Source organism: Manis pentadactyla, chromosome 16, assembly GCF_030020395.1.
Source record: "Manis pentadactyla isolate mManPen7 chromosome 16, mManPen7.hap1, whole genome shotgun sequence".
In the NCBI taxonomy this organism is placed as follows: Eukaryota; Metazoa; Chordata; class Mammalia; order Pholidota; family Manidae; genus Manis; species Manis pentadactyla.
In genome coordinates this window covers 48,781,378-48,806,549 of record NC_080034.1, presented here as the reverse complement: position 1 = coordinate 48,806,549, position 25,172 = coordinate 48,781,378, and the positions used below count along the sequence as shown (strand labels likewise).

The 25,172-nt window shown below is 38.9% G+C and overlaps 1 protein-coding gene across 3 annotated transcripts; it reads right to left on the bottom strand.

The window, feature by feature from the left end:
* Positions 1-777: 777 nt before the first annotated feature.
* Positions 778-23,551, bottom strand: ZNF322 (zinc finger protein 322). Of its 3 annotated transcripts, none has more exons than XM_036882345.2 (3): positions 22,950-23,551; positions 22,092-22,173; positions 778-5,029 (listed from the first exon to the last, which is right to left on the bottom strand). In XM_036882345.2, exon 3 carries the CDS (start codon positions 4,860-4,862, stop codon positions 3,657-3,659), a length of 1,206 nt encoding a protein of 401 aa, XP_036738240.1. In that variant the 5' UTR covers positions 4,863-5,029; positions 22,092-22,173; positions 22,950-23,551; the 3' UTR covers positions 778-3,656. The 3 variants fall into 3 exon arrangements, with proteins under 3 accessions (XP_036738240.1, XP_036738316.1, XP_036738471.1); XM_036882421.2 differs by lacking the exon at positions 22,950-23,551 and adding an exon at positions 22,744-22,905; XM_036882576.2 differs by lacking the exon at positions 22,092-22,173.
* Between the last annotated feature and the right edge of the window lie 1,621 nt (positions 23,552-25,172).

Sequence of the window (25,172 nt, the reverse complement as noted above, 5' to 3'; positions counted from 1 at the left end):
ATTCTAAAGTCAGAAGGAAAAACAAAACGAAGTTACACCCTTTCCCATTCCCCCTTTCATCCATCCAACTGTCATAACTTCCCCCTCTTATTCTTTCCTCACAATCAAAGCAATATAAACCCTAGGACCTATTGTGTTGACAGAGAAACTAATACAAACTGGGGCAAACTTCATAACAGGTAAATTGGTGTCCCCATTTTTATACCACCTCCCTCTGCTCCACTCCAACAAATGGTAAGACAAGATGGGAAGAGGTAGAACTGGAGCCATAATGTGGATTCTACTGGAAACTCTGAATTCAAGGTTTTTAATTTTGAAGGTGTAGGTTACTCACATAAACAATAGATGGTTTTGTTGTTCTTGAATTTTAGTCCCCAGTAGGGTCAGTATAAGCTTACTCCGCCCTGCTCTCTGTATGTAATGCAGTGGGAGAGGCTTCCAAAGGATCCCAGGTCCACAGCAGAGCATAGACAATAGTCTTTCCAAGTTTCCATTCACTCTGCCTTAACATCAAAAACTCCTAGAATTCTAGAGAAATTCCATTACTGTCACCACCACCAGACTTAAAGGTCATATGAATATCCACTTTTTCCCTCCTTTATTGAGGTACAATTGACAAAACTTTAAGATATTTAAAGTGTACATCATGACGATTTCATATACATATATATATATATATATATATATATGTATACTGTGAAAGGATTACTGAATATCTGCCTTATGCTAAAGCAAATGTAGGGGAAATGCTTTTTCTTAGTACAGTAGACAAAAATATAGTTTTTCAGAACAAATGTTTATTTAGGAATTCAGGGAAAACAAAAACATTAAAGCATAAGAATACACTGACTGCATACAAGTGTCTCATTTGGTCTGAAACCTTGAAAAAGTTACTCTACTTACCTGAGGTAGATTTAGGTCAGCACTGTCTCAAGAGAACCTCCATCCATCCAGAAGTTACCTTCTAGTTTTGGTTACAGGCTCCCAAGTGGTACTTTCCAACCTCAGGTTATTCTATATGAGTAATACCAATACCTTTTTTCCCCATGGTTAAAAAGCTCTCAGATCTGTTTCATACCCCCAAAGTTCTCTTCAAGGGATGGTCCATTCTCAATTTACTTAAAGACTAGAGATATTACAAATAAGATTAGCTGACAGGGGAAAGTCACTGTACCACCAATGATACAAACTGTCCCCTTCTCCAAGTTCTAACAAATAGCCATAAGGACTAATTTTCATCTAACACCATGCCATATACCCAATACTATCTTAAGTATTACAACTGTCAAACACATACTAGTGATAGGCATGATTTTCACCAAAGAGAAACAAATACATCTTGTGTATTTTATCACGCTGGGCAACTTTTCATTGTATAAGAGCTATTTATAAAAATTATTAAAATACATCAGATCAAATAAACTTCCAGGATCTGTTTTCTAAAAGAAAAAAGAAAAAACACCTTAGAATTAAGCTTCCTTATCATCACAATTAACTATATCCACTGACCCTAAGATTATCAAGATCATCAACCAGTCGTTAGGATCCAAATCTCAGAACCACATATAGCAAGGTAGCAGTTGGCCACCTCCGTGAGCCCAAATGCCAACACTCTCTGGAGTTCAGAGGTTTGCTGAGATAAACCAGAGGACCCAGACAAGCAACAAAATATTTGTTCACCAGTCTACTGCCCCAAATATTGTAGACATTTTAAATATTTACAATAAATGTCCTTTAACCTGAGGAAAGGAGAAAATCCTCAGAAAGGTCTTTTTTAGATCCTTGGATTAAGTACAGTATTTCTAGAGAACGTTAAAGATAATCATAATTATGTTGTTAAACTGGAGATAAGTGCTTACCCTTAAGCCTCTGATAAATCTGCCAGCTACTTTTCCCTTTCAGCATTTGAATTCTACATTCCAAGCCAAATTTATACCTTATACTGTGGTGACTGTAATCCTCCCCCTGAGAATAAAAAATATTCTCTTTTCTTGGCAGAACTGAAATAAATGAAAAGCATATTGTTATGGAGCTAGTTTCGCTATAAAGAGCAGTATAATGGAGTGAAAAGAACACCAACTTTGGAGTCAGAATGATAAAAAAAGTCTAGCTCTTCCATTAATAATGTATCTGTATTTTTTATTCTGTGCCTACTCAGGCTTAAACCTTTCAGTCTTAATCTTTCTGCAAGAAGCTGATGAGGATATCTTATCATTGAAAAGAGACAAATGAAGTCACAAAAACATGAATACAAGCAACATTGTTAAATTATTATCCTGAAATTTTCATTTTGAGTTGAAATGAATCTCTAAAGCTGAAATTTCAAATACTAAAAGCTGAAATTTCAAATACTAGTAATAATCTGAAAGCTATAGGGATAGGAAACTTTTGAGGGTATGCCTCAATCATGATAAGGAAAAGCTGAATATTCTGCCTCTTTAGGAGGTTGGCCCTTCAAAGGAGAACCTTCTGGAGAGAGTTTTGTCTAGGATAACTACTCCCTAGTTGCTAGTTCTTTTCACCACCAGCAAAAGGTTTACTATAAGCACATAAAAAAGTCAGAAGGCAAAGTCAATACATTCCTTTCCCCCAACAGTAACACATGCCACACCTGTCATTACAACATTATAGTCCTTTCCTTTATTGGGTTTCCTAATTTCAAAAAGTGAAAGTAAAGCAATCAGTAAGTGGTTCAGATAGAAGAAAAGCATCTTTACCTGAGTTACCCATCAGGCCTACTCTGACCTGCCCTAGCTCCTCCCAGAACAAACTTCTGGATATCTAAAAAACTGTTTACATATTGACTCCATTAAAAGTCATCTCTACAATACTGTCATCTATAAGAACAGTTCCTCTCATACCTCTTATATGCACACAGTCCACAATCAGATCTCACTAGAGCAAATTCTCTCCAGAGTAGGTTCTTTGGGGCCCAATAAGATAGGAATGACTAGTGAGGCTTTTGTCTGACTCAAGGTATTCATGAAGTTTTTCACTTATGGTGAGTTCCCCGGTGTATGACAGGGGCTCATCACTGACAGCTTTTATCATTCATACTTCATAAAGTCTTTCCTCTGATTGGCTTTTTTTGGTACAAACCCAAGAAGGCTCTTCAACTAATGCTTTTGCCACATTCATTACAAATATACACATTTTCACCAGTATGGCTTTTCTGATGGGTAAGAGTTACAGTTCTGTTAGAAGCTTTTTTCACACTTGCTGGGGTTTCTCCTCATTGTGGGCTTTCTGATATCCAATGAGATGTGCATACTGTCTGAAGCACTGCTGAAACTGAGGGCATTTAAAAAGTTGTCCTCTGATGTGAATTATCTTTGGAATGAGGGTGCTCACACACAGCATTTCTAAAGTTTTCCATTTCTATGAATCCTCTTGGTGATCAAACATGAGCTTCGTTGGGTTAAAGGTTTTCCAAAACTCAGGGCATTTTTAAGATTTCTTATTGGAGTGACTAATACCGTGTTCTGTTAGGGCAGCTCTCTGGGCAAACCATTTTTCAACTTCCTACAGTGGCAGATTCTTGTCCCCATTGAAGTCTGAACTCTCAGGAAAGTCTGAGAATTACCTGAAGTTCCTCATTTTAGTGAGTTCTCTGACATGTAAATACATTTTTTATGGTATTTTGACTTCCTGTCTGGTCAAGACATCTGTGAGGCCTCTGATGCATGGGGAGGGCTGAGCTCATGACTGTTCTCACCCACATTACAGATATGTTTTTCACTGATGTGGATTGTCTGATGTTGAAGAAAGGCTGAGCTCTGGTGGAAGCTTCTATCACATACACTGTATTTATAATGCAGCTCCTCTGTTTGAGTTCTCATTTTCTGTTGGGCAACAAAGTTCATCCCTAGGAGGAAGCCACTCTCACATGAAGACCACTGATGTGGTTTCTCTTCCATGTGAATTCTTTGATGCACAATGAGGTCTGAGCTACAGCTGAAGCTTTTCTCATATTCAAGGCATTTAAATGTGTGAGTGTGAGTTGCCTGGTGCCTGATTAGGTTGGCACTCCGAGTAAAACTTCTCATACATTCCAAGCATTTATAGGGCTTTTCACCTGTGTGGACTCTCTGATGTACAATAAGGTCTGATTTCTGGCCAAAGCATTTCTCACAGGCAGCACACTTATAGGGCTTCTCCCCAGTATGAACTCTTTTATGAACAATGAAGGCTGAACGGTGTCGGTAACTTTTCTCACACTTATTACATTTGTAGGGCCTTTCACCAGTATGAGTTCTCTGGTGGCTAATAAGATCTGATTTCCCACTAAAAGCCTTTTCACACTCCAGACACTTAAATGGTTTCTCACCTGTGTGAGTTCTTCGGTGCCTTATGAGGTTTGTACTTCGACTGAAGCATTTATCACACTCACTACAGAGATAAGGTTTCTCGCCTGTATGGCTTCGCTGGTGGACAAGCAGATCAGAGCTCTGACCAAAATTCTTGCCACAAATATCACACGTATAGAATTTTTTACCTGCATGTGTCCTCTGGTGTCCCGAAAGGGCTAAATGGTGCCAAAAGCTCTTCTCACATTTGCTACATTTGTAAGGTTTCTCATAATTGTGTATCCTCTGGTGTGAACTAAGATCCGAGCTTTGGATGGAGGTTTTCTCACACATATCACATCTATAAGGTTTCTCCCCAGTATGGGTTTTCTCACACATAATAAGAGCTAAGTTTTCACAGAAGTTTTGCTCACGTTCAAGACACCGGTATATCTGATCATCTATTAGAGTAATCTCATGCACATGAATAAAAATATTTTTACCCTTCTGAGGGCATACATGATATATTTTCCTTTTTTTAGTTCTCTGATTATATCTTTCTTTTGAAGTGTACATTTTCTATAGCTCTCTCCTAGGGAATTTTCCACTGCTCTTCCTGACCCATCATTTTCTTCATAGTCATTTTCTTGACGAGAACTTGGCAAATACATCTGTTTTAGGCCTTACATCTCCACAAGTTTTCAACATCATACGCACTAATTCTTCACTTGGTATTTCCAAACCTGTAAGACAAAGGAGAAACATTATTTACATTCCTATAACTAAGACAAGACTGCTCAAAATTCAAACCACTACAGAAAAGACAGAAATTCTATTATCAGAGTCCTTAAGTACTCTAGGCTTTACAGGGACTGAACTCAGTTTTCCTCTTTGCTAATAAGAAGCCAATCAGCAACATATATGGGGAAAGTCCTAGGAAGAATTGTTTCTTTTATGAAACAGGGTTTTTTCTCTTCCTCTTGCATCAACTGAGTAATCAAGATTGGTCTAATAATCAGTATATCTGCTCATGAAGGCAACAACCCAAAAGGGACTGTAAATATCTATGCAGTCCTTTCTGTAGAAACGTTTGGAAGCATATGGTTAATAGTCATTAGAATTCTCTCTGACAGAGAGAAAAAAGTTCCTATGACTCTATTATCCTAACTGTATGATGCTAGGCAACTTATTCAACCACTCTGTAGCTAGTTTCCTCATCTGTAAAAGGTACTAATAAAAGAAATTACCTTACAACACTGAGTTGAATAGTAAGCTTATCACAATATAGTTCATTATAAACACTGTTAGCTCTTATAATCACTATTGTTATGATAAAGGAATCTAAAATTCTGCTTTGTATGATTATATGAGCACAAATCTTGCTTAAAAAGAAAATTCCAGGCTGACTATAGATAAAAGCTTGGGATTCTAACCAGCTTTTATGCCTGGCTTTCATTTGTACAGTGACGAGATGTGGAAAAGATTTTCTCCTGTTTAGAGGAATAAACATATATTAAAATACTTAGGGATCGAGCATCTTAAAGAAATAAATCCACAGAAAGATCACAATTACATCATTTTCCTTAATAACATTACTGAAACAGGCCCTCTGCTCAGGCCCTCAGAGCATTCCAAATGCTCCCCTCCTTCTGGGTGGGACAGTCACTCCCCTTCCTCCTTGGTGGGATATAGTCACATCTTCCAATGCCTAGGAAATTTAAAAGGTGGAAGGGAGGAGACAGACACCAAGGCCTTTTAGCTCAGGACCTATTTTCCCTTGGGCTACACCACTAGAATTAAAGATGTCACAGCCAACAGGAAATATAGAAAAACAGACTAATGCTAATGAAAAATGATGGGCTGGTTTAAGGGAAAAGTACAGAGCGAGTTAAAAGTTCTTACATTTATCAACTGTCCATCTAAGGACAACCTTTTCATCAGTACTGGAGTCCACCCCTTTTCTCCACAAGGACATCATTCCAGCAATTCTATCCTCTCCCTCCTGCATTATCAATTTGTTCTTTTCTACTGTATATTAATCAGCAAACTGGCTGTTAGCTCTCTCCTAAAATGAGACACAACAAACAAGAAAACTTCCCTCAACCACCTCACCCGCAAGCTATAGTCTCACTACTTTGTTCCTCTTTGTAGCAAAACTCCTCAAAAGAAATTAATCTGTTAATTGTCTCCAATTCCATTTTTCAAGGTTTCTGGAACACACTCTAATCAAACATTCATCCTTTCCATTCCACTAGAACCACTACTTTAGAAACCCACAAGCCCCTAAGAAATCTGACCCATTTCCCTGCTCTTCTCCTACTTATGGCATGCCAGTCACCTTGGCCTCTTTGCTGTTATTCAAACAAACCAGGTCCACTCCCCTTTCAGGGTCTTTGTACTTGCTGTCTCACCCTGGCTAAAGTGCTCTTCCTCTAGATCTTCAAGGATCCCTCCTTCACCTTATTCAAATCTTTCTAAACTGTCATGTTCTCAATGAGATCATGTCTGATCATCCTGTTTTAAATTATAACACACTTCCATCCCAGCTGACTCACACCCCTTCTCTCCCTTCCTCATTTTTCTCCACAGAATGTAAGCCCCTAAGGGACAGGAACTTTTGTTCATTTCATTTGCTGCTGTTTCCCTAGTACCTAGGACAGTGCCTGGCACATAGTAAGTGCTCAAACCTAAAAGAGAAGTTCTTATTTGACATTTATGGACTCCCAAATAACCTATGAAACCTTTGAAACTGACTGCTAAATGTTATTTAGTATATGTACATGTTTTCAGGGCAAAGAGTCCATAGTTCATCAACTGTGACAGACTGGACCTTCCACCATTCATGGGAAATGAAAACAATATGAGAGTTCACTGAATATAGTATACCAGTAAGTAAAATGGACTGGAAGTCAAAACAAAACAGCTATACAAACAGAATAGGCAACACATACCTAAACTCAGAGACAACATCCAGTCAAAAGTATCTAAAAGACATGGTGTGAAGACGGATGATATCCTATTTCTTCAATTTGTAATTGTTTTTCCAATTTCACTCAACAATTGTATACTTGCCATGTGCAAAACAGAGACAGTTCTCAGAAGAAAACGTTATTTATAAATGTAAAAAGAGATACCAAGGCTTTTGAATGTTAACTCAAAATGTTCTAAAATCTAGTTTAGAGGATAAGAAAAAATTAAATGGGGTGGGAGTAGTACCATCTCTTGAGAGTCAAGATACATACAGCTCTACAAGAAATGTAGCACTGAAACTACACAGGGACAGAATGGGAGAAAAATGTGATACAAGGCTAAAAGTAGTGAAGTCAAACAGGCTTTCAGAACGGAAAAGAGGTAAGCTAAATAAAAGAGACAGCATGCTTATGCTAAATACAGTTAACTATAAAGCCTAGACTTCAAGTAAGCCTTTCATGTTGCCATAATCTACTCAACTATTCTAGAAATTAATTTTTTTGGTCTAAATTATATCTTTTAGGTGACTCATAGTATCATAAAAGAACTCCTTACACTCCAAGACCATTTCTCTCTACTCACTTGATAACAGGTATCTTAAGAAGTATAGAAACCTGACTCATAAAATGAACCCTTGCTACCCAATAAAATATCCTAAAAATCAGCATGCTCTATCCCCATGATATAGAATTGATTTCTATGAATTTAACAAAGATGCTGAGTCAGAGTTTACACCTTGTTGATTCATCCAAGTGGGTCTCAGAGTTCCAAGAGATTACCTGCAATGGCAGGTATCCACAGAGAACATAGCTTTGATTATCCATGAATGATGGGCCTCTCTACAAAGTTACCCAAAAGTACCCAACAACAACATACAATGTATTAAACACAAGAGTATATATCGTCACTGCCACAATCAACCTTCAAAAGCCTGAAGTGTCACAAAGAGCATCACATTGTTTTGCTTTATTAAGTAGAGTTTAGAGCTAACTGCTTAGTATCTGCTCTTGCCTTACAGTCACAGGCAGTCAACAAAGAACCTATACTGGAGCTGAACTGCAGATCTACTCCACCTATCATCTGTCTCATCCCATGTTCATAGCAAATTCATCCATTCATTTCTGCAGGCCAAAAACCTGGAGTCACTGCACTCTTCCCTCTCCTGACAAATTTGTTGGCTCTATTCTTAAAACAAGAATCCAACTATTGCTCACTCCTGCTGCTACCACCCTGATCCAAACCATTCTCATTTCTCACTTGGATTATTAACAACTTCTGAACTGGTTCCAACCCATGTGGTGGGCTGAACTGGGTGACCCCAAAATTCATACATTGAAGCCCTAGCCCCCATTACCTCAGAATGTGACGGCATTTGGAAATAGGGTCTTTAAAGAGTAAAGTTAAAATGAGGCCATTAGGGTGGGCCCTAATCCAAGATGACTGGTGTCTTTTTAAGAACAGGTGATTAAGACACAGAAAGAGAGACCCTAAACTGCACACACAGAGGAAAGACCATGTGGGAACACAGCAAGAAGGTGGCCATCTGCAAGCTAAGGGGAGAGACCTCAGAAGAAACCAAACCTGACACTTCGATCTTGGACTTCTACACCTCCAGAACTGTAAGAAAATTGTTTAAGCCCCTCGGTCTGTGGTATTTTTCATGGTAGCCCTAGAAAACTAATATACCACCCTTCTCTCCCTAGGCTCTAATTCTCAACCCTGCAGTCAGTGAAATCCTGTTAAAACAACAGCCAGAATATGTTCTTTCTCTGCTTCCTTCAACTGTTTCCTCTCCCACTCAGTACTCACAATAGTCTAAAAGGACCACATGGGCTGTCCTGCCAACCCCTACCACTGCCTCTCTGACCTCTCTTACTATTCTTTTTGCATGTTCTAATCCAGCCACAATGGCTTCCTAGATATCCTCATCCAGATATACTCCCCTTGGGGAGTTTGCCCTTCCTGTCTTGTGCCTATAGCCTTCTTCCTCCAGGTATCTACATTGCTCTCTCTTAATTCCTCAAACTATTTCAAATGCTCTTCTCAGGAAGGCCTTTTCTGACCATCTTTTTTAGAAATGTGAAGTGGCCCTGTGCTCCAGCATTCCCTACCCATCTTTTCTGCTTTATTTTTCTCCATGGCACTTATCACCTTCTAGTCTACTATGTAATTTACTTATTTATTGTCTACTGCTAAAATATGGCAAGGATGTTTATGTTTTGTTTGTTTCTTTCTTTAATATACAGAGAAGTGCCAAGCCCACAACTGGTACTCAATATTAACATCTGTTGAGGGCATGAATAAATCTTTACTGAAATTCTACTTGTGTCCTTATCTGGTAAAGGAAAAGAACTGAATGCCACAAGGGATGGGAGCTACTCTGATAGGATGCAGTCTAGGAGAGAGAAGGTACATTTAAAAACTGTAGATTACCTAGAAATCTAAATGGAAGAAATGCAGCATTTACATCCTGGTCCTGAGAATTTGATTTCTCAAGGGAAGATAGCATTCTATAATACACAAGAATAAGAAAAGGACAGTCACAAATGAAACGATTTAGCACTAGATCATTTCATGTAAAGAACCTGAAAATGGGTAAACTACCATTTCCCTGAAAAGGGCAGATGGGTTTTCTTAAACAATCCCTTAAGTTCAATTCTGAAGAGAATAATCATAGTCCTAAGCCATCCTATGTAAGACTCTGGAAAAAAAGGACAATAAAGAACCTAAAAACCATCTGCACAATCTCTAGCTTCCTTGGGATCATACTGACATTGAAGGAAAGAGCCCCTAACACTAAATCTCAGAGGTAAACTGTAAATGCTAAGGCATCATCCTTCCCACAGGGACTCATGCTGCCAGTATTGCAGAGGATACTTGGGACTATAACCAAACCACCATCTTACTATCAGCACCCTTCCTTTCCCGGAGACCACTCTGCAGACTTCTATACAAATAAATGTGATAACCCATGAAACAGGCTGTTTCTTTAGTAAAACAATTCACCAAAATCCACGCGATTAAAGAGAGAAAGCTTTAAAACACCAATATGTACAATGTTATTAGGAACTATCCCACAAAAAAACACTAGACATAGATTGTTTTATAAGGGAATTCTAACAATCTCACAAAGACCAGATAAACCTAAATCCTTCATAAATATTTTCCAGAGCACTAGAAATGAAGAAAAACATCTAATTCTCTTATGAAAAAAGTTTAACATTGATAACTAAACCTGATGAAAAGTATAAAAGTTTACAGCCCAGTATTATCAATGTGAAAAGTACTAACAAAAACCCAACATATTAAGAAAGTAATACACCATGACCCATTGGTTATTCAAAGAATGCAAGATTGGTTCAATATTAGGAAATCCATTAATATAATACTATATGTTAACAGATCTATGGAGAAAAACCACGATTATCTCCATAGATGCTAGAACTGACAACAGAAATCAACATCCATTCCTGACTCTTGAAACACAAGAAAATGAATAACTCCATTAAAAAATGGACAAAAGGTCTGAAGAGACACCTCATCAAAGAAAATATACAGATGGCAAGTAAAAAGTGTATGAAAAGATGCTCAACATTGTATGTCATTAGGGAATTGATAATTAAAACAACAATGAGATATCACACAAATTAGAATGACCAAAATCCAAAACACTGACAGTACCAAATGCTGACAAAGATGTGTTGCAACAAGAACTCTCATTCACTGCTGGTGGGAATGCAAAATGGTACAGTCACTTACAAAGATGGTTTGGTGGTTTCTGACAAAACCAAATGTAGCGTTACCATACAGTCCAGTAATTGTACTCTCCTTGGTATTTATCCAAAGGAGTTGAAAACTTATGTCCATACACAAACCTGCACAAGGATGTTTATAGCAGCTCTATTCATAACTGCTGAAACTTGGAAGCAACCAAGATATCCTTCAGTCAATGAATGGACAAATAAAAGTGTGGTACATCCAGTTTATGGAGTATTACTCAGTGTTAAAACAGAAACATGCTATCAAATCATGGAAATGCATGGAAGAACCTTACATGCATATTGCTAAGTTTAGAAAGCCCATAAGAAAAGGCCACAAACTGTATGATTCCAACTATATGACATTCTGGAAAAGGCAAAACAATGATTCAGTAAAAAAGATCAGTGGTTGTCAGGGGTTGTAGGGAGGGATGAAAAGGTGGAGCACAAAGGATTTTTAGGGAAGTGGAACTCTTCTGTGTGATACTATAACTGTTTATACATGCCATTTTGTCAAAACCCACAGCATGTACAACACAAAGAATGAACCCTAATGTAAACTATGGACTTTAAGTGATAATGTGTCTCAATGGAGGTTCACTGATTATAACAAATGGCCCACTCTAGTGTGAGATGTTGGTAACTGCAGGGGGCATATGGCAACTCTCTGTACTCTCCACTCAATTTTGCTGTAACCCTAAAAGTACTAAGAAAAAGTCTGTTTAAAAAAGTGAAATCATAAAAAGAGTATGTGAAATATTTCACACCAATCAAACTGGCATACATTAAAAGGTATGACAACATATTTTTGCTGCTAAGGCTCTGGGGAAATAGATACTCTCATATATTGCTGGAGGGAGGGCATGCAAATTGGTACTGTATCTCTGGGAGGGGAATTTGGTGTTTTTTAAACTAGATATACATTTACAGCTGACTTAGCAATCCCATTTCTAGAAATTGATTTTGAAGATACACTTCTAATGATATGAAAATACACATGCATAAAGTTATTCCTTGTATGTTTGTAACTTGAAAATATTTAAAACAACTTAAATGTCCACATTTAAGAAAGTGATTGAACAAACTTGGTATATAGATCTACAAATAATAATGGAGTACTATGCAGCTATAAAAGAGAATGAAGAAAAACTTTATGAAGTGATTCTCAGGATAAATTGTAAATTTCTAAAAGCAATAGTATAAAAAAGTGTGCTACATATTTTGTGTAAGAATGAAGTAGAAATAAAGAACTATACATGTATCCATTCATCTGGCCAAAAAGAAATTCAAGATAAAAGAAACTAATGAGTCTGGTTATCATCACAAGGTAGGTGAAAATGAGATCAAAAGACAGGAAAAGGTGCAGGGAGAGAAAGTGACACTTCCTTGAGTGTACTTTTTTAACACACACTTAACTTTTAGAACTGTTACATTTCACATAGTTAATAAATCAATAAACAAATAAACAGACAAGTTGGGAGGAGGAAAGAAAACTTACAATGGAATACAAGCAAAAACAAATGAGCTTGTGGACTATAATGAGCTTGTGGAGTTTATGAGGACTATATAAACTCAAGCTAAAGACAAAAAGAACTATAAGCAATTACTGAACTCTAGTTAGTAGAGCTTTTTTTCCCAGTGGAGGTAAAGCTGCACTACTTAATGTATATCCTAGAAATGAAACAAATAAGTATATATACTATGGGCAACAGCACCTAGATTACTGTCACAGAAGGGAGTTGCAAATATAGAAGAAGGAAAGGCTAGAATAAACTCTGTAGTGTTTAACTGGAATTAGAAATATCAGTATGAGGTCAAGGTTTTAACATATATCTAGAAAAAAACAGAAAGGTGTGTATGCATGAAAGTGTGTGTTTATTTTTTTTTCTAGCCATGTCTCCTAACAGGTCATAGAAACAATGAAATACTAATAGTAATGGTACCAAGCACTTAAATGTTGGTTTCTAGATAACATTCTCCACTGAAAAGAATCAGGGCTCCTTGGAGAAATTACTGACTGCAGGGGTCAGAAAGTACAAGATGATCCTGGAACATCTTGCTATGTCAGAAAATGAAGTGTTTAAAAAGTGGTATGCCAAAAGGACCCAGGACCTAGGCTGAAGGGGCTGCCACTGTACAAATCTGGAAGAGAACATCAAAATGCATGATAATAATAAATGAGTAACACAGTAAGAATCCACGGATCCCCCAAAGAAGTAAATAGAGAGAGGAAGGGAAGTTTTTTCTTACATTAAAAAAGTCAATGATTAAATTTAGAAAAAAGATGGCATTTTAAAAATCACCAAGTCCAATCAAAGGAACATTAACTGCATCAGCAAAAATCTGGGTGAGATGATTTATGAGAATCAGGATATTTACACAGTCTGAAAATATCTCTCCGCTAGATATTTAATAATTACAAAGATGAAGAGTTAACTCCACAATATAGAAACTTGGAAGACATTATCTTAACCAAGTGTTCAAAGTTAACATTACTAGTAATGAGATAAATAATTTGCTTCCTAACATGATACAAAGAACAAAACATCACTTCTGCCATCTTGCCAAAAATGTGTAACCTGAATCTAATCATGAGGAAACATCAGACAAAACCAAACTGAGGGAAATTCTACTAAATAAATGGCCTAAATTCTTTTTTTTTTAAGAAAAGGTCAAGGTTATGAAAGACAGTCTAAGGATAAGTTCCACAACAAAGAAAACGTAACAATTAAATAAATGGGTGATGGTAGATTGGATCTTCGACAACAAAAACAACCCTCTTTTTTTTCTTTTCCTAAAAAGGACATTAGTGCAACAATTGGCTAAATTTGATTAAGGTCTATCGATAAAATATATGAATGTTAATTTCCTACTTTGATAGCTGTAACGGTAATATCAGAGAATAGCCTTGTTTTTAGGAAATAAACTAGTGAGTATTTAAGACAGGCTTTCTCAACTAAGTTCTGGGAAAGAATGAAACTTTACAGAAAATTGAAGAACAATTTTTTCAATGTTTCCCAAGGATGACATGTAGCTAGCAGCAGTGTACATGCATAGGAGAGAAATTAATTCACTGAACATATATCTTAGGACTTTAGGGCTTAATTCTCTTAAGACCTTAGGGCTTAGCTGTGTTAGGACTTTAATTCTCTCATAGTTTGAGAAGAATCATTCTATCTACAACTTACTCTCAAAATGTTCAGAAAAAAAATGTACATACAGGGGGCAGAGCCAAGATGGTGGCGTGAGTAGAGCAGCAGAAATCTCCTCCCAAAACCATATATATTTTTGAAAATACAACAAATACAACTATTCCTAAAAGAGAGACCAGAAGACACAGGACAACAGCCAGACTACATCTACACCTGCGAGAACCTAGTGCCTCATGAAGTGGGTAAGATACAAACCGCGGCCTGGCAGGACCCGAGCGCCCCTCACCCCAGATCTCAGAGGGAGGAGAGGAGTCGGAGCGGGGAGGGAGAGGGAGCCCAGGACTGCTAAGTACCCAGCCCTAGCCATCCGCACCAAGAGCGCAGACACACACTACGTGGTGTGCTGGATACTAGGGAAACAGGACAGTAAGACATGTGAGCAGATCCCTGCAGCCAGTGCCCCTGGGACAAAAGAAAAGCAAGTGCCTTTTGAAAATCTTAAAGGGACAGAGGCCTCACAGCTGGACGGAAGCACCCCGGAGCAATCAGCCCAGGAACTAGGAATCCTGGGGAACTCCAGGCGCCCCAAGCCCCTGGGCAGCAGTGCAGCTTGGAGGCCCCTTACGGTGATAAACAGCCTCCCGCCCATTCCCCCTCCAGTGCAACTCTGCCATAGTGGCAGCAGCCACGCCCACAGCAACTGAGAAGAGCTTCTTCCACAGCGGCCGGACAAGAATCAGATGCCCCGTCGACGCACAGCTGCCCAGCACAAGCCGCTAGGGGTTGTTGTTCTCCAGGAGAGAAGGCCACAAACCAGCAAGAAGGGATATTCTCCCAGCCGACACACCCACCAGCTCCCCAAAACTACCTCTATCTCCATAAAAATGCAGAAGAATTTGACCCAGACCAAAACCACAGAGTCAACCACTAAGAAGGAGATAGACCTAACCAATCTTCCTGAAAAAGAATTCAAAATAAAGATCATAACCATGCTGATGTATCTTCAGAGAAATATGCAAGAGCTAACGGATAAAGTCTGGAAGGAGACCACCGAAATGAAACAATCTCTGGAAGGACTTAAGAGCAGACTGGATGAGGTGCAAGAAGCTGTTAATGGAACAGAAATCAGAGAAGAGGAATGCAGAGAAGCTGACGCAGAGAGACTTAAAAGGATCTCCATGAATGAAACAATATTAAGAGAACTGTGTGATCAATCCAAAAGGAACAATATCTGCATTATAGGGGTACCAGAAGAAGAAGATAGAGAAAAAGGGGTAGAAAATGTATTAGAAGAGATAATTACTGAAAACTTCCCCAAACTAGGGGAGGAAATAATCAGTCAGACCACAGAAGTACACAGAACTCCCAACAGAAGGGACCCAAGGAGGACAACACCAAGACACATAATAATTAAAATGGCAAAGACCAAGGACAAGGACAGAGTTTTAAACGCAGCTAGAGAGAGGAAAAGGTCACCTACAAAGGAAAACGCCTCAGGTTATCATCAAATATCTCAATAGAAACCTTAAAGGCCAGAAGAGAATGGCATGATATATTTAATGCAATGAAACATAAGGGCTTTGAACCAAGAAAACTGTATCCAGCACGATTATCATTTAAATATGAAGGAGGGATTAAATAATTCCCAGACAAGCAAAAGTTGGGGGAATTTGTCTCCCACAAACCACCTCTACAGGGTACTTTAGAGGGACTGCTCTACATGGAAGGAGCACTCCTAAGACTAAACAGATGTCACGAGAGAAAATAAAATCACAGCAAAGAAAGCAGACCAACCAAATATTAACTACAGGCAAAAAGAAAAATCAACTACCCACAAAAGCAGTTAAAGGAAACACAAAAGAGCACAGGATAAAACAACCAACATATAAAGAATGGAGGAGGAGGAATAAGAAGGGAGAGAAATAAAGAATCACCAGACAGTGTTTATAATAGCTCAGTAAGCGAGTTAAGTTAGACAGCAAGATACTAAAGAAGCTAACATTGAACCTTTGGTAAGCACGACTCTAAAGCCTGCAATGGCATTAAGCACTTATCTTCAATAATCACCCTAAATATAAATGGACTGAATGCACCAATCAAAAGACGCAGAGTAATAGAATGCATAAACAAGCAAGACCCATCTATATGTTGCTTACAAGAGACTCACCTCAAACCCAAAGACATACACAGACTAAAAGTCAAGGGATGGAAAAAGATATTTCATGCAAACAACAGGGAGAAAAAAGCAGGTGTTGCAGTACTAATATCAGACAAAACAGACTTCAAAACAAAGAAAGTAACAAGAGATAAAGAAGGACATTAAATAATGATAAAGGGCTCAGTCCAACAAGAGGATATAAGCATTATAAATATATATGCTCCCAACACAGGAGCACCAGCATATGTGAAAAAAATACTAACAGAACTAAAGGAGGAAATAGAATGCAATGCATTCATTTTAGGAGACTTCAACACACCACTCACTCCAAAGGATAGATCCACTGGACAGAAAATAATTAAGGACACAGAGGCACTGAACAACACACGAGAACAGACGGACCTAATAGACATCTATAGAACTATACATCCAAAAGCAACAGGATAAACATTCTTCTCAAGTGCACATGGAACATTTTTGAGAATAGACCACACAGTAGGCCACAAAAAGAGCCTCAGTAAATTCAAAAAGATTGATGTTCTAAAAACCAACTTCTCAGACAGAGGTATAAAACAAGAACTAAATTGTACAAAGAAAGCAAAAAGGCCCACAAACACATGGACGCTTAACAACATGCTCTTAAATAATCAATGGATCAGTGAACAAATTAAAATAGAGATCGAGCAATATATGGAAACAAATGGCAACAACAACACAAAGCCCCAACTTCTGTGGGATGCAGCGAAAGCAGTCTTAAGCAGAAAGTATACAGCAATCCAGGCATACCTAAAGAAAAACAAACCCAAATGAATAGTCTAACGTTACAATTATCGAAACTGGAAAAAGAAGAACAAATGAGGCCTAAGGTCAGCAGAAGGAGGGACATAATAAAGATCAGAGAAGAAATAAATAAAATTGAGAAGAATAAAACAATAAAAAAAATTAATGAAACGAAGAGCTAGTTCTTTGAGAAAATAAACAAAATAGACAAGCCTCTAGCCAGACTTATTAAGAGAAACAGAGAATCAACACACATCAACAGAATGAGAAACGAGAAAGGAAAAATCACAACAGACCCCACAGAAATACAAAGAATTATTAGGGAATACTATAAACACCTATATGCTAATAAGCTGGAAAACCTAGAAGAAATAGACAACTTCCTAGAAAAATACAACCTTCCAAGACAGACCAAAAAAGAAACACAAAATTTAAACAAACCAATTATGAGCAAAGAAATTGAAGTGATAATCAAAAATCTAACCAAGAACATAACCGCCAGGCCATATGGATTTACCTCGACAATACAGAGAAGACATAATACCCATTCTCCTTAAAGTTTTCCGAAAAATAGAAGAGGAGGGAATATTCCCAAACTCATTCTATGAAGCCAACATCACCCTAATACCAAAACCAGGCAAAGACCCCACCAAAAAGGAAAATTACAGACCAATATACCTGATCAATGTAGATGCAAAAATACTCAACAAAATATTAGCAAACCGAATTCAAAAATACATCAAAAGGATCATACACCATGACCAAGTGGGATTCATCCCAGGGATGCAAGGATGGTACAACATTCGAAAATCCATCAACATCATCCACCACATAAACAAAAAGAAGGACAAAAACCACATGATCATCTCCATAGATGCTGAAAGAGCATTCAACAAAATTCAACATGTATTCATGATAAAAACTCTCAGCAAAACGGGTATACAGGGCAAGTACCTCAACATAATAAAGGCCATATATGATAAACCCACAGCCAACATCATACTGAACAGCGAGAAGCTGAAAGCTTTTCCTCTGCGATCAGCAACAAGACAGGGATGCCCACTATCCCAACTGCTATTCAACATAGTACTAGAGGTCCTAGCCACGGCAATTAGACAAAACAAAGAAATACAACCAATCCAAATTGGTAAACAAGAAGTTAAACTGTTACTATTTGCAGATGACATGATATTGTACATAAAAAACCCTAAAGACTCCACTCCAAAACTACTAGAACTGATATCAGAATACAGCAAAGTTGCAGAATATAAAATTAACACACAGAAATCTGTGGCTTTCCTATACACTAACAATGAGCTAATAGAAAGATAAATCAGGAAAACAATTCCATTCACAATAGCATCAAAAAGAATAAAATACCTAGGAATAAACCTAACCAAAGAAGTGAAAGACCTATACCCTGAAAACTATGAGACATTCTTAAAAGAAATTAAAGAGGACACTAGCAAATGGAAACTCATCCCATGCCCTTGGCTAGGAAGAATTAATATTGTCAAAATGGCCATCCTGCCCAAATCAATATACAGATTCGATGCAATCCCTATTAAATTACCAACAAGATTCTTCAACGAACTAGAACAAATAGTTCAAAAATTCATATGGAAACACTAAAGACCCCGAATAGCCAAAACAATCCTGAGAAGGAAGAATAAAGTGGCAGGGGATCTCGCTCCCCAACTTCATGCTCTACTACAAAGCACAGTAATCAAGACAATTTCGTACTGGCACAAGAACAGAGCCACAGACCAGTGGAACAGAAAAGAGACTCCAGACATTAACCCAAACATCTATGGTCAATTAATACATGATAAAGGAGACAAGGACATACAATGGGGAAATGACAGTCTCTTCAACAGATGGTGCTGGCAAAACTGGACAGCTACATGTAAGAGAATGAAACTGGATCACTGTCTAACCCCATAAACAAAAGTAAATTTGAAATGGATCAAAGACCTGAATGTAAGTCATGAAACCATAAAACTCTTGGAAAAAACATAGGCAAAAATCTCTTGGACATAAACACGAGCAACTTCTTCATGAACGTATCTCCCCGGGCAAGGGAAACAAAAGCAAAAATGAACAAGTGGGACTATATCAAGCTGAAAAGCTTCTGTACAGCAAAGGACACCATCAATACAACAAAAATGTACCTACAGTATGGGAGAATATATTCATAAATGACAGATCCGATGAACGGTTGACATCCAAAATACATAAAGAGCTCATGCACCTCAACAAACAAAAAGCAAATAAACCAATTAAAAACTCGGCAGAGGAGCTGAACAGACAGTTCTCCAAAGAAGAAATTCAGATGGCCAACAGACACATGAAAAGATGCTCCACATTGCTAGTCATCAGAGAAATGCAAATTAAAACCACAATGAGATATCACTTCACACCAGTAAGGATCACCACCATCCAAAAGACAAACAACAACACATGTTGGCGACGTTGTGGAGAAAGGGGAACCCTCCTACACTGCTGGTGGGAATGTAAAGTAGTTCAACCATTGTGGAAAGCAGTATGGAGGTTCCTCAAAAAGCTGAAAATAGAAGCGGAGCCAAGATGGTGGCATGAGTAGGACAGTGGGAATCTCCTCCCAAAAACATATATATTTTTGAAAATACAACAAATACAACTAATCCTAAAAGGGAGACCAGAAGACACAGGACAACAGCCAGACTACATCCACACCCACGAGAACCCAGCACCTGGTGAAAGGGGTAAGATACAAGCCACAGCCCGGCGGGACCCATGGTCCCTCACCCCAGCTCCCAGTGGGAGGAGTGGAGTTGGAGCAGGGAGGTAGAGGGAGCCCAGGACTAGTAAACACCCAGCCCCAGCCATCCGCACCAGAGCGCACACACAGTATATGCGTGGGATCCTGGATACTAGGGAAACAGGACAGTAAGACCTTTGAGCGGGTCCCGATGCCTGCACTCCTGTGACAAAGAAAAGCGAGTGCTTTTTGAAAGAAGGGACAGGGACCCCACCTCTGGACGGAAGCATCCCAGGTAACAGTCCAGAAGCTGGAAATTACAGGGAACTCCGGGCGCACTAACCCCCTGGGCAACAACTCTGAGACCCCTCACGGAGGTAAACAGCCAAACAGCCCCCCGTCCATTACCCCTCCGGGGCCCCGGAATAGCAGAGCAGCGGCCTGAGGCTGGCCACGCCCACAGCAAGGGAGCTTCCACCATACCGGATGTTCAAGCTCTGGAATCAGATTTTGGTTCAAATTCCCATTGTACTCCTTTATAGCTATAAGAACTTGGGTAAGTTACTTAACTTTCTTCAGCTTCAATTTCCCATTTGATAAAATAGGTAAGACACTACATGACTCAAGGAGTTGCTATGAGAAGTGAGACACTATGTCAGTACAGAATTCAGCGCAATGCCTGGGTCTCAATAAATGGCAGGGTCTATTATTTTCTTAATTCCATCCTGACATACACAAAACCCCTAACATTTATTGAGCCCATCCTCTATGCCTGCCTCTTGTGTAAAGCCTTGTTTGAAATCCATTTAAAATAATTAACTAAATAATAATAAAATAACGATGCCAATGATTAACATGAAGATTATGCAAAAACTAAAACAACATTTATGGAGAAATATTAGGAGGAAAAGGAATTTAGAACCACAACTAAGTAAAGATACGCAGGGAATATAGAAAATAGCTAGTATAAGATGGTTTGTGGGTGTTTTCTTTTTTAAAATTGTATTATTGTTAAAGTCAAAAGGAGAGTAGACTGGAAATTAAGGATTCTGAGCCTGGTAAATGAACCCAAGTACTCTCTATAAATTTATCCATCCAGGGTATCATATTTCCCCTAAATAACCAATAATATGGTACCTCCAACTATCTTCAGCCTAATAAGACATTACAATTTTTGCACCACTTGCTCCTTCTGTCTAGAATGCTCTTCCCCCAGGTAATATGCTCCTTGATTTGATTCAAGTCTCCATAATGAAAATTACTTCCTCAAAAAGAGGCACATGCTGACTACTTTATCTAATCAGGCACGTCCCCTCATTCTGCTTTATTCCTCTTCATAGCTCTTACGATCATCCAACTTTGTGGAATATATTTTATATTTGTTAATTTCTCTTTCCTACTCAAATACAATTCCCATTAGGGTTAGGGCTTTGTCTTTATTTACTGCCATATCCCTACCACCTAGAATATATTTGTTGAATGTATGAAAAATACGAATGAATATACCAAAACCAAAAAAAGGGCTATCATAATCCTTGGTGCCCAAGGTCCATCTGGCAAACCCAAATATATCCTTACAAGTCTTAGTTTCAGGGTACACTCCTCTAAGAGGGTCTCTTACTTAACCTTAGAAAAAGTCTAATTCTCTCCTCAACGGTAGGGTCAGAGTGCACAGCGTAAGCAAATAGGCAATAAAGTACAAGACAGGCTGAGTACAGAACATAAAACTTCAAGGTTATCCTTACAGCTAAAGCAGTCAAAGTCAGTAAGGTATTACCTAAAAGATACTGCTTACTGTATCAGGTCAGAGGCTAGGGATTATTGCATTTATTTTTCATTGATTACATGGACTGTCTCATTTAATTGTCCCAATGTTTCGACCTTAGAAAACTAGGTGCTTAAGGCAGTTAAATAATTACCCAAGAACTCACAGCTAGTAAGTGGCAATGCTAGGATTTAAATCTGTCTTCTGACTCCACAGCCTGCCTAGACATTGGGCATACTGCCTTTTGGGGGCTGTAAATCCACCAAGAAACAACTACTACAAGCCTATTGTGAATCTGCATGTTGGAAAGGAGCAGAAAATACACTTCGACTGGTAAGGTAAGATCCAGCTTTATCACTCTATTTCAGGAACTAAAAAAGGATCGTTCCCTTTTTCCATGGATCTTCTCCCATTCCATTTTGTCCTCCCCTCTCCAAAATCCACTACATTTATATAGAAACATGCACTGGTATGCCACTTACCAAAACAAAGACTCAAGATTTCTTTTTGGGTCCAAAAGGTCTCTAGCCCATAATTATTCACAACACTCAGTTCTTCTGTCTCCTAGAGAAAAATCGATTAATGTGTAAATTTCTAATTTTGTGGAAATATATATTTTTTCTGGAGCTGGACATCTAAAAACTGGCCCCATTTACTCCCCAGTTTAATCAGCATTCTTCAAAATAACTCTTCCCACTTTTCCTTACATTCTGTCTCCAAAAGTACCTACCACGGGACAAAATATCAAGATTCTTCTGGATAATGACTAACTTCAATTTCATAATAAAACCCTAAGTTCTGTTTTACTTGTTTACTTTTTCTCATTGTTTTTTGTTTATATTATCTGAGAAGGTCAAGGGCCCATTCTTCTACCACTATAAACTCCCCCAGCACGTAGTTGATAAGCGCATATAATACAATGTTATATATGCAAGTTTCCAAAAATGGAGTAATGTTTAAAAAAAAACGATTCTTCTGTATATAGATTCAACTGCAACATAACTAATCTCTGCATTAAGGATGGGGAGTGAGAGGGAGACTGTTTAACGTCTTTCGTTTTTTTCCCAGTATGAAAGATCGCTTAGAAAACTCCCAGCCAGTGTTTACTAAGATTATCTACAGAAACCACCATACCAAGCTTTTCTTTCAACTTTTCATCGACCGCCTTTCAGTCCCGCGTTGGGGGGGGGGAGGGCGGGTCACGTACCCCGATCAGTCGCGAGGAACTGGAGCCGCTCCCGCGCTGCTGAAGCCGAGGAAGTCTCAGGTCTGCCGCGCCCCTCCCCCATCCCCGAGCCCACAAGGCCATGCTCTGCCCAGGCCCCGCGGGCCGCGCTTACCGCCGGTAGTTGCCGGCACCGCCCATCCACCTGGCCGTCTGGGAGTGCACTTCCGGTTACTCTCCGGACACTGGGGATTTGGGTTTCCCGGTGGCCTCAGGCCCCGTAGCGATGGACTTAAGGGCCCACCTTCGGGGATTGAAGGAAACCGAACTTGGAGGGGCAACGAGAACCAGGAGCAACTCCCTTTGCGTGGTTCGGCGAAAGGAGTTGAAGTCAGGCCGCCCAGTAGGCGCTTTAAGGGCTGACGAGGCCAGCTACGCGAGCCCTTTCAGCCAGGCTGAGAAGCGGCTAGGGTAGCCCCACCCCCTAGAGTCACATGATCACCCCCAGCCTCCCGCTTCAGGAAGTAGGACGCGCTACCCGGCCTCTGGGCCAATAGGGGCCAAGCCTCTGGAACAGGAGGGGCCCTTGAGCGCCTGCGCTCCAGGGGCACTTGGCATTTCGGGGCGGAGCGGGCAAGGACCGAAGGAGTATTAATGGTGTGCTACGAAGTCCAAGGGTGAAAGGAGAATTCCACTGCCACTTTGTCTAAGAAGAAACAAGATTGTTTGTAATAGTTTTCTACTTCCGTTCTCCTTCGTAAAGGCTGTTAAAAGAGGACTCGAGCTGGGAGTAGCGTCACAGAGGTGGATGCTGATGACCCTGAGAAAAACACCCCGAAGGATTTTGAAGAAATGGAGTGTGCCAAGCCACCGCGGAGGCGCTTCGTCACCGAAGATGTAGCCTGAGAAGAGGGATGAAGTGTTTTAAGAGGGAGTATTGTGGCCTTGTGTGGGTGGCGAAACTGCAGCGGAGGGAGACTGCTTTGATATCAGGGGGTTCTTTAGTCCTTTCTGATTGTTTCTGGGCTGTAATTAAGAGTAACCGCCTTTGTTTTGGCTTGGCAAAATATTTCCTTTGGAGTGAACTATATATACTGGGTATATGTGTATTTTGTTATATTTATATAATACAAAAATATATAAAGAGCTATTATCTCTGCTGAATTATTGAATGAAAAAAGTTTTTAAAAAGCCTTTAGACTTAAGGGAAGTTTGAGTACTGAGAATGTAGAGGACTAAAGCCTGGGCAATGTGGCCAAAGACTTGGATTGTGAGTTAAGTAACTGGGGTTATATATCGGGAGAGCATCATGAGGGTCTTAACAGTCACATGTTCAAGATTAACTCATCATATTTCTAGTTTTGGAATTCTTTTCCAGAGGAACTGCAGCTTATTTTAGTTTCATATTTTTTTTAAGGAAAACTGAGTAAGGCCAAAATACTTTATCCAGAGTCGTCTTAATATTTGAAGTACTTTTTAAATTACTTTTGAGTGTATGGTATGTTCTGGACACTTCTAATCACCTACATGTATTATCTAATCAGCTCGTTAGAAAAATTTTATGTGTAGTTTTATTTTAGGAGGACACTGGTGCACAGAAAGATTTTACTTAATTTTACATGTGCACGGTGAAGCTGAAATATAAACAGTCTGATACCAGAGCCTGTTCTTTGTAACCACTGTACTATTAGGACTACTTCAGTAGTGGTGAGTATATTGTGGGGATGTACTGGAATAAAAATCAAGTGAGCTATGTTCCAATCCTGCACTGTATGTCAGAATGTCTCAAGTGTTCAACAATTAAGTCTTTTCTTTCAAGAGACACTGGCCCAAGCATAGTGCTCATTTTAATCATTCTTCAACAAATGTTTATTGAGCACCTCCAATTCACCTGACACTATGTTGCATATTAGGAATTTAACATACTTTTGTCTTTAAGACTTCTACTGAGCCAGAGGGGTGTAGGACAAAAACAAAGTGAAAATGTCCCAAAGCTTTCCTACCATTTCTAAGTTGACTTTTTTTTCTTGATTCAGCTTTCACTTAGTTGCTATAAACCTTTGACTGTTCTTCCACAGTTCTGACAAAGTTAGCTTTCACCTTCTGTTTGTTTTCAAATGTTTTGTCAGGGGACAGAACTTAGAGCTGCATACTAGGTTATCTTGCCCCAAATGTTTTTATAGAGCATCTCAGACTCTTCCAAAGGAATGTTGCAATATTAATTGATAAAATAAGTCAATATAACTGAATAATACTCAACCTCCAGCAGCTGAGGAACAATATCTTTCAGTTAATAAAAATCACTTCAGTTGTAAGTTTATTGATAAACTGTAGACGTGTTTAAGACAATGGAAGCCCTCAAAAAAAATATGGAAGAACCTTTGGAATTTTGGGGGGA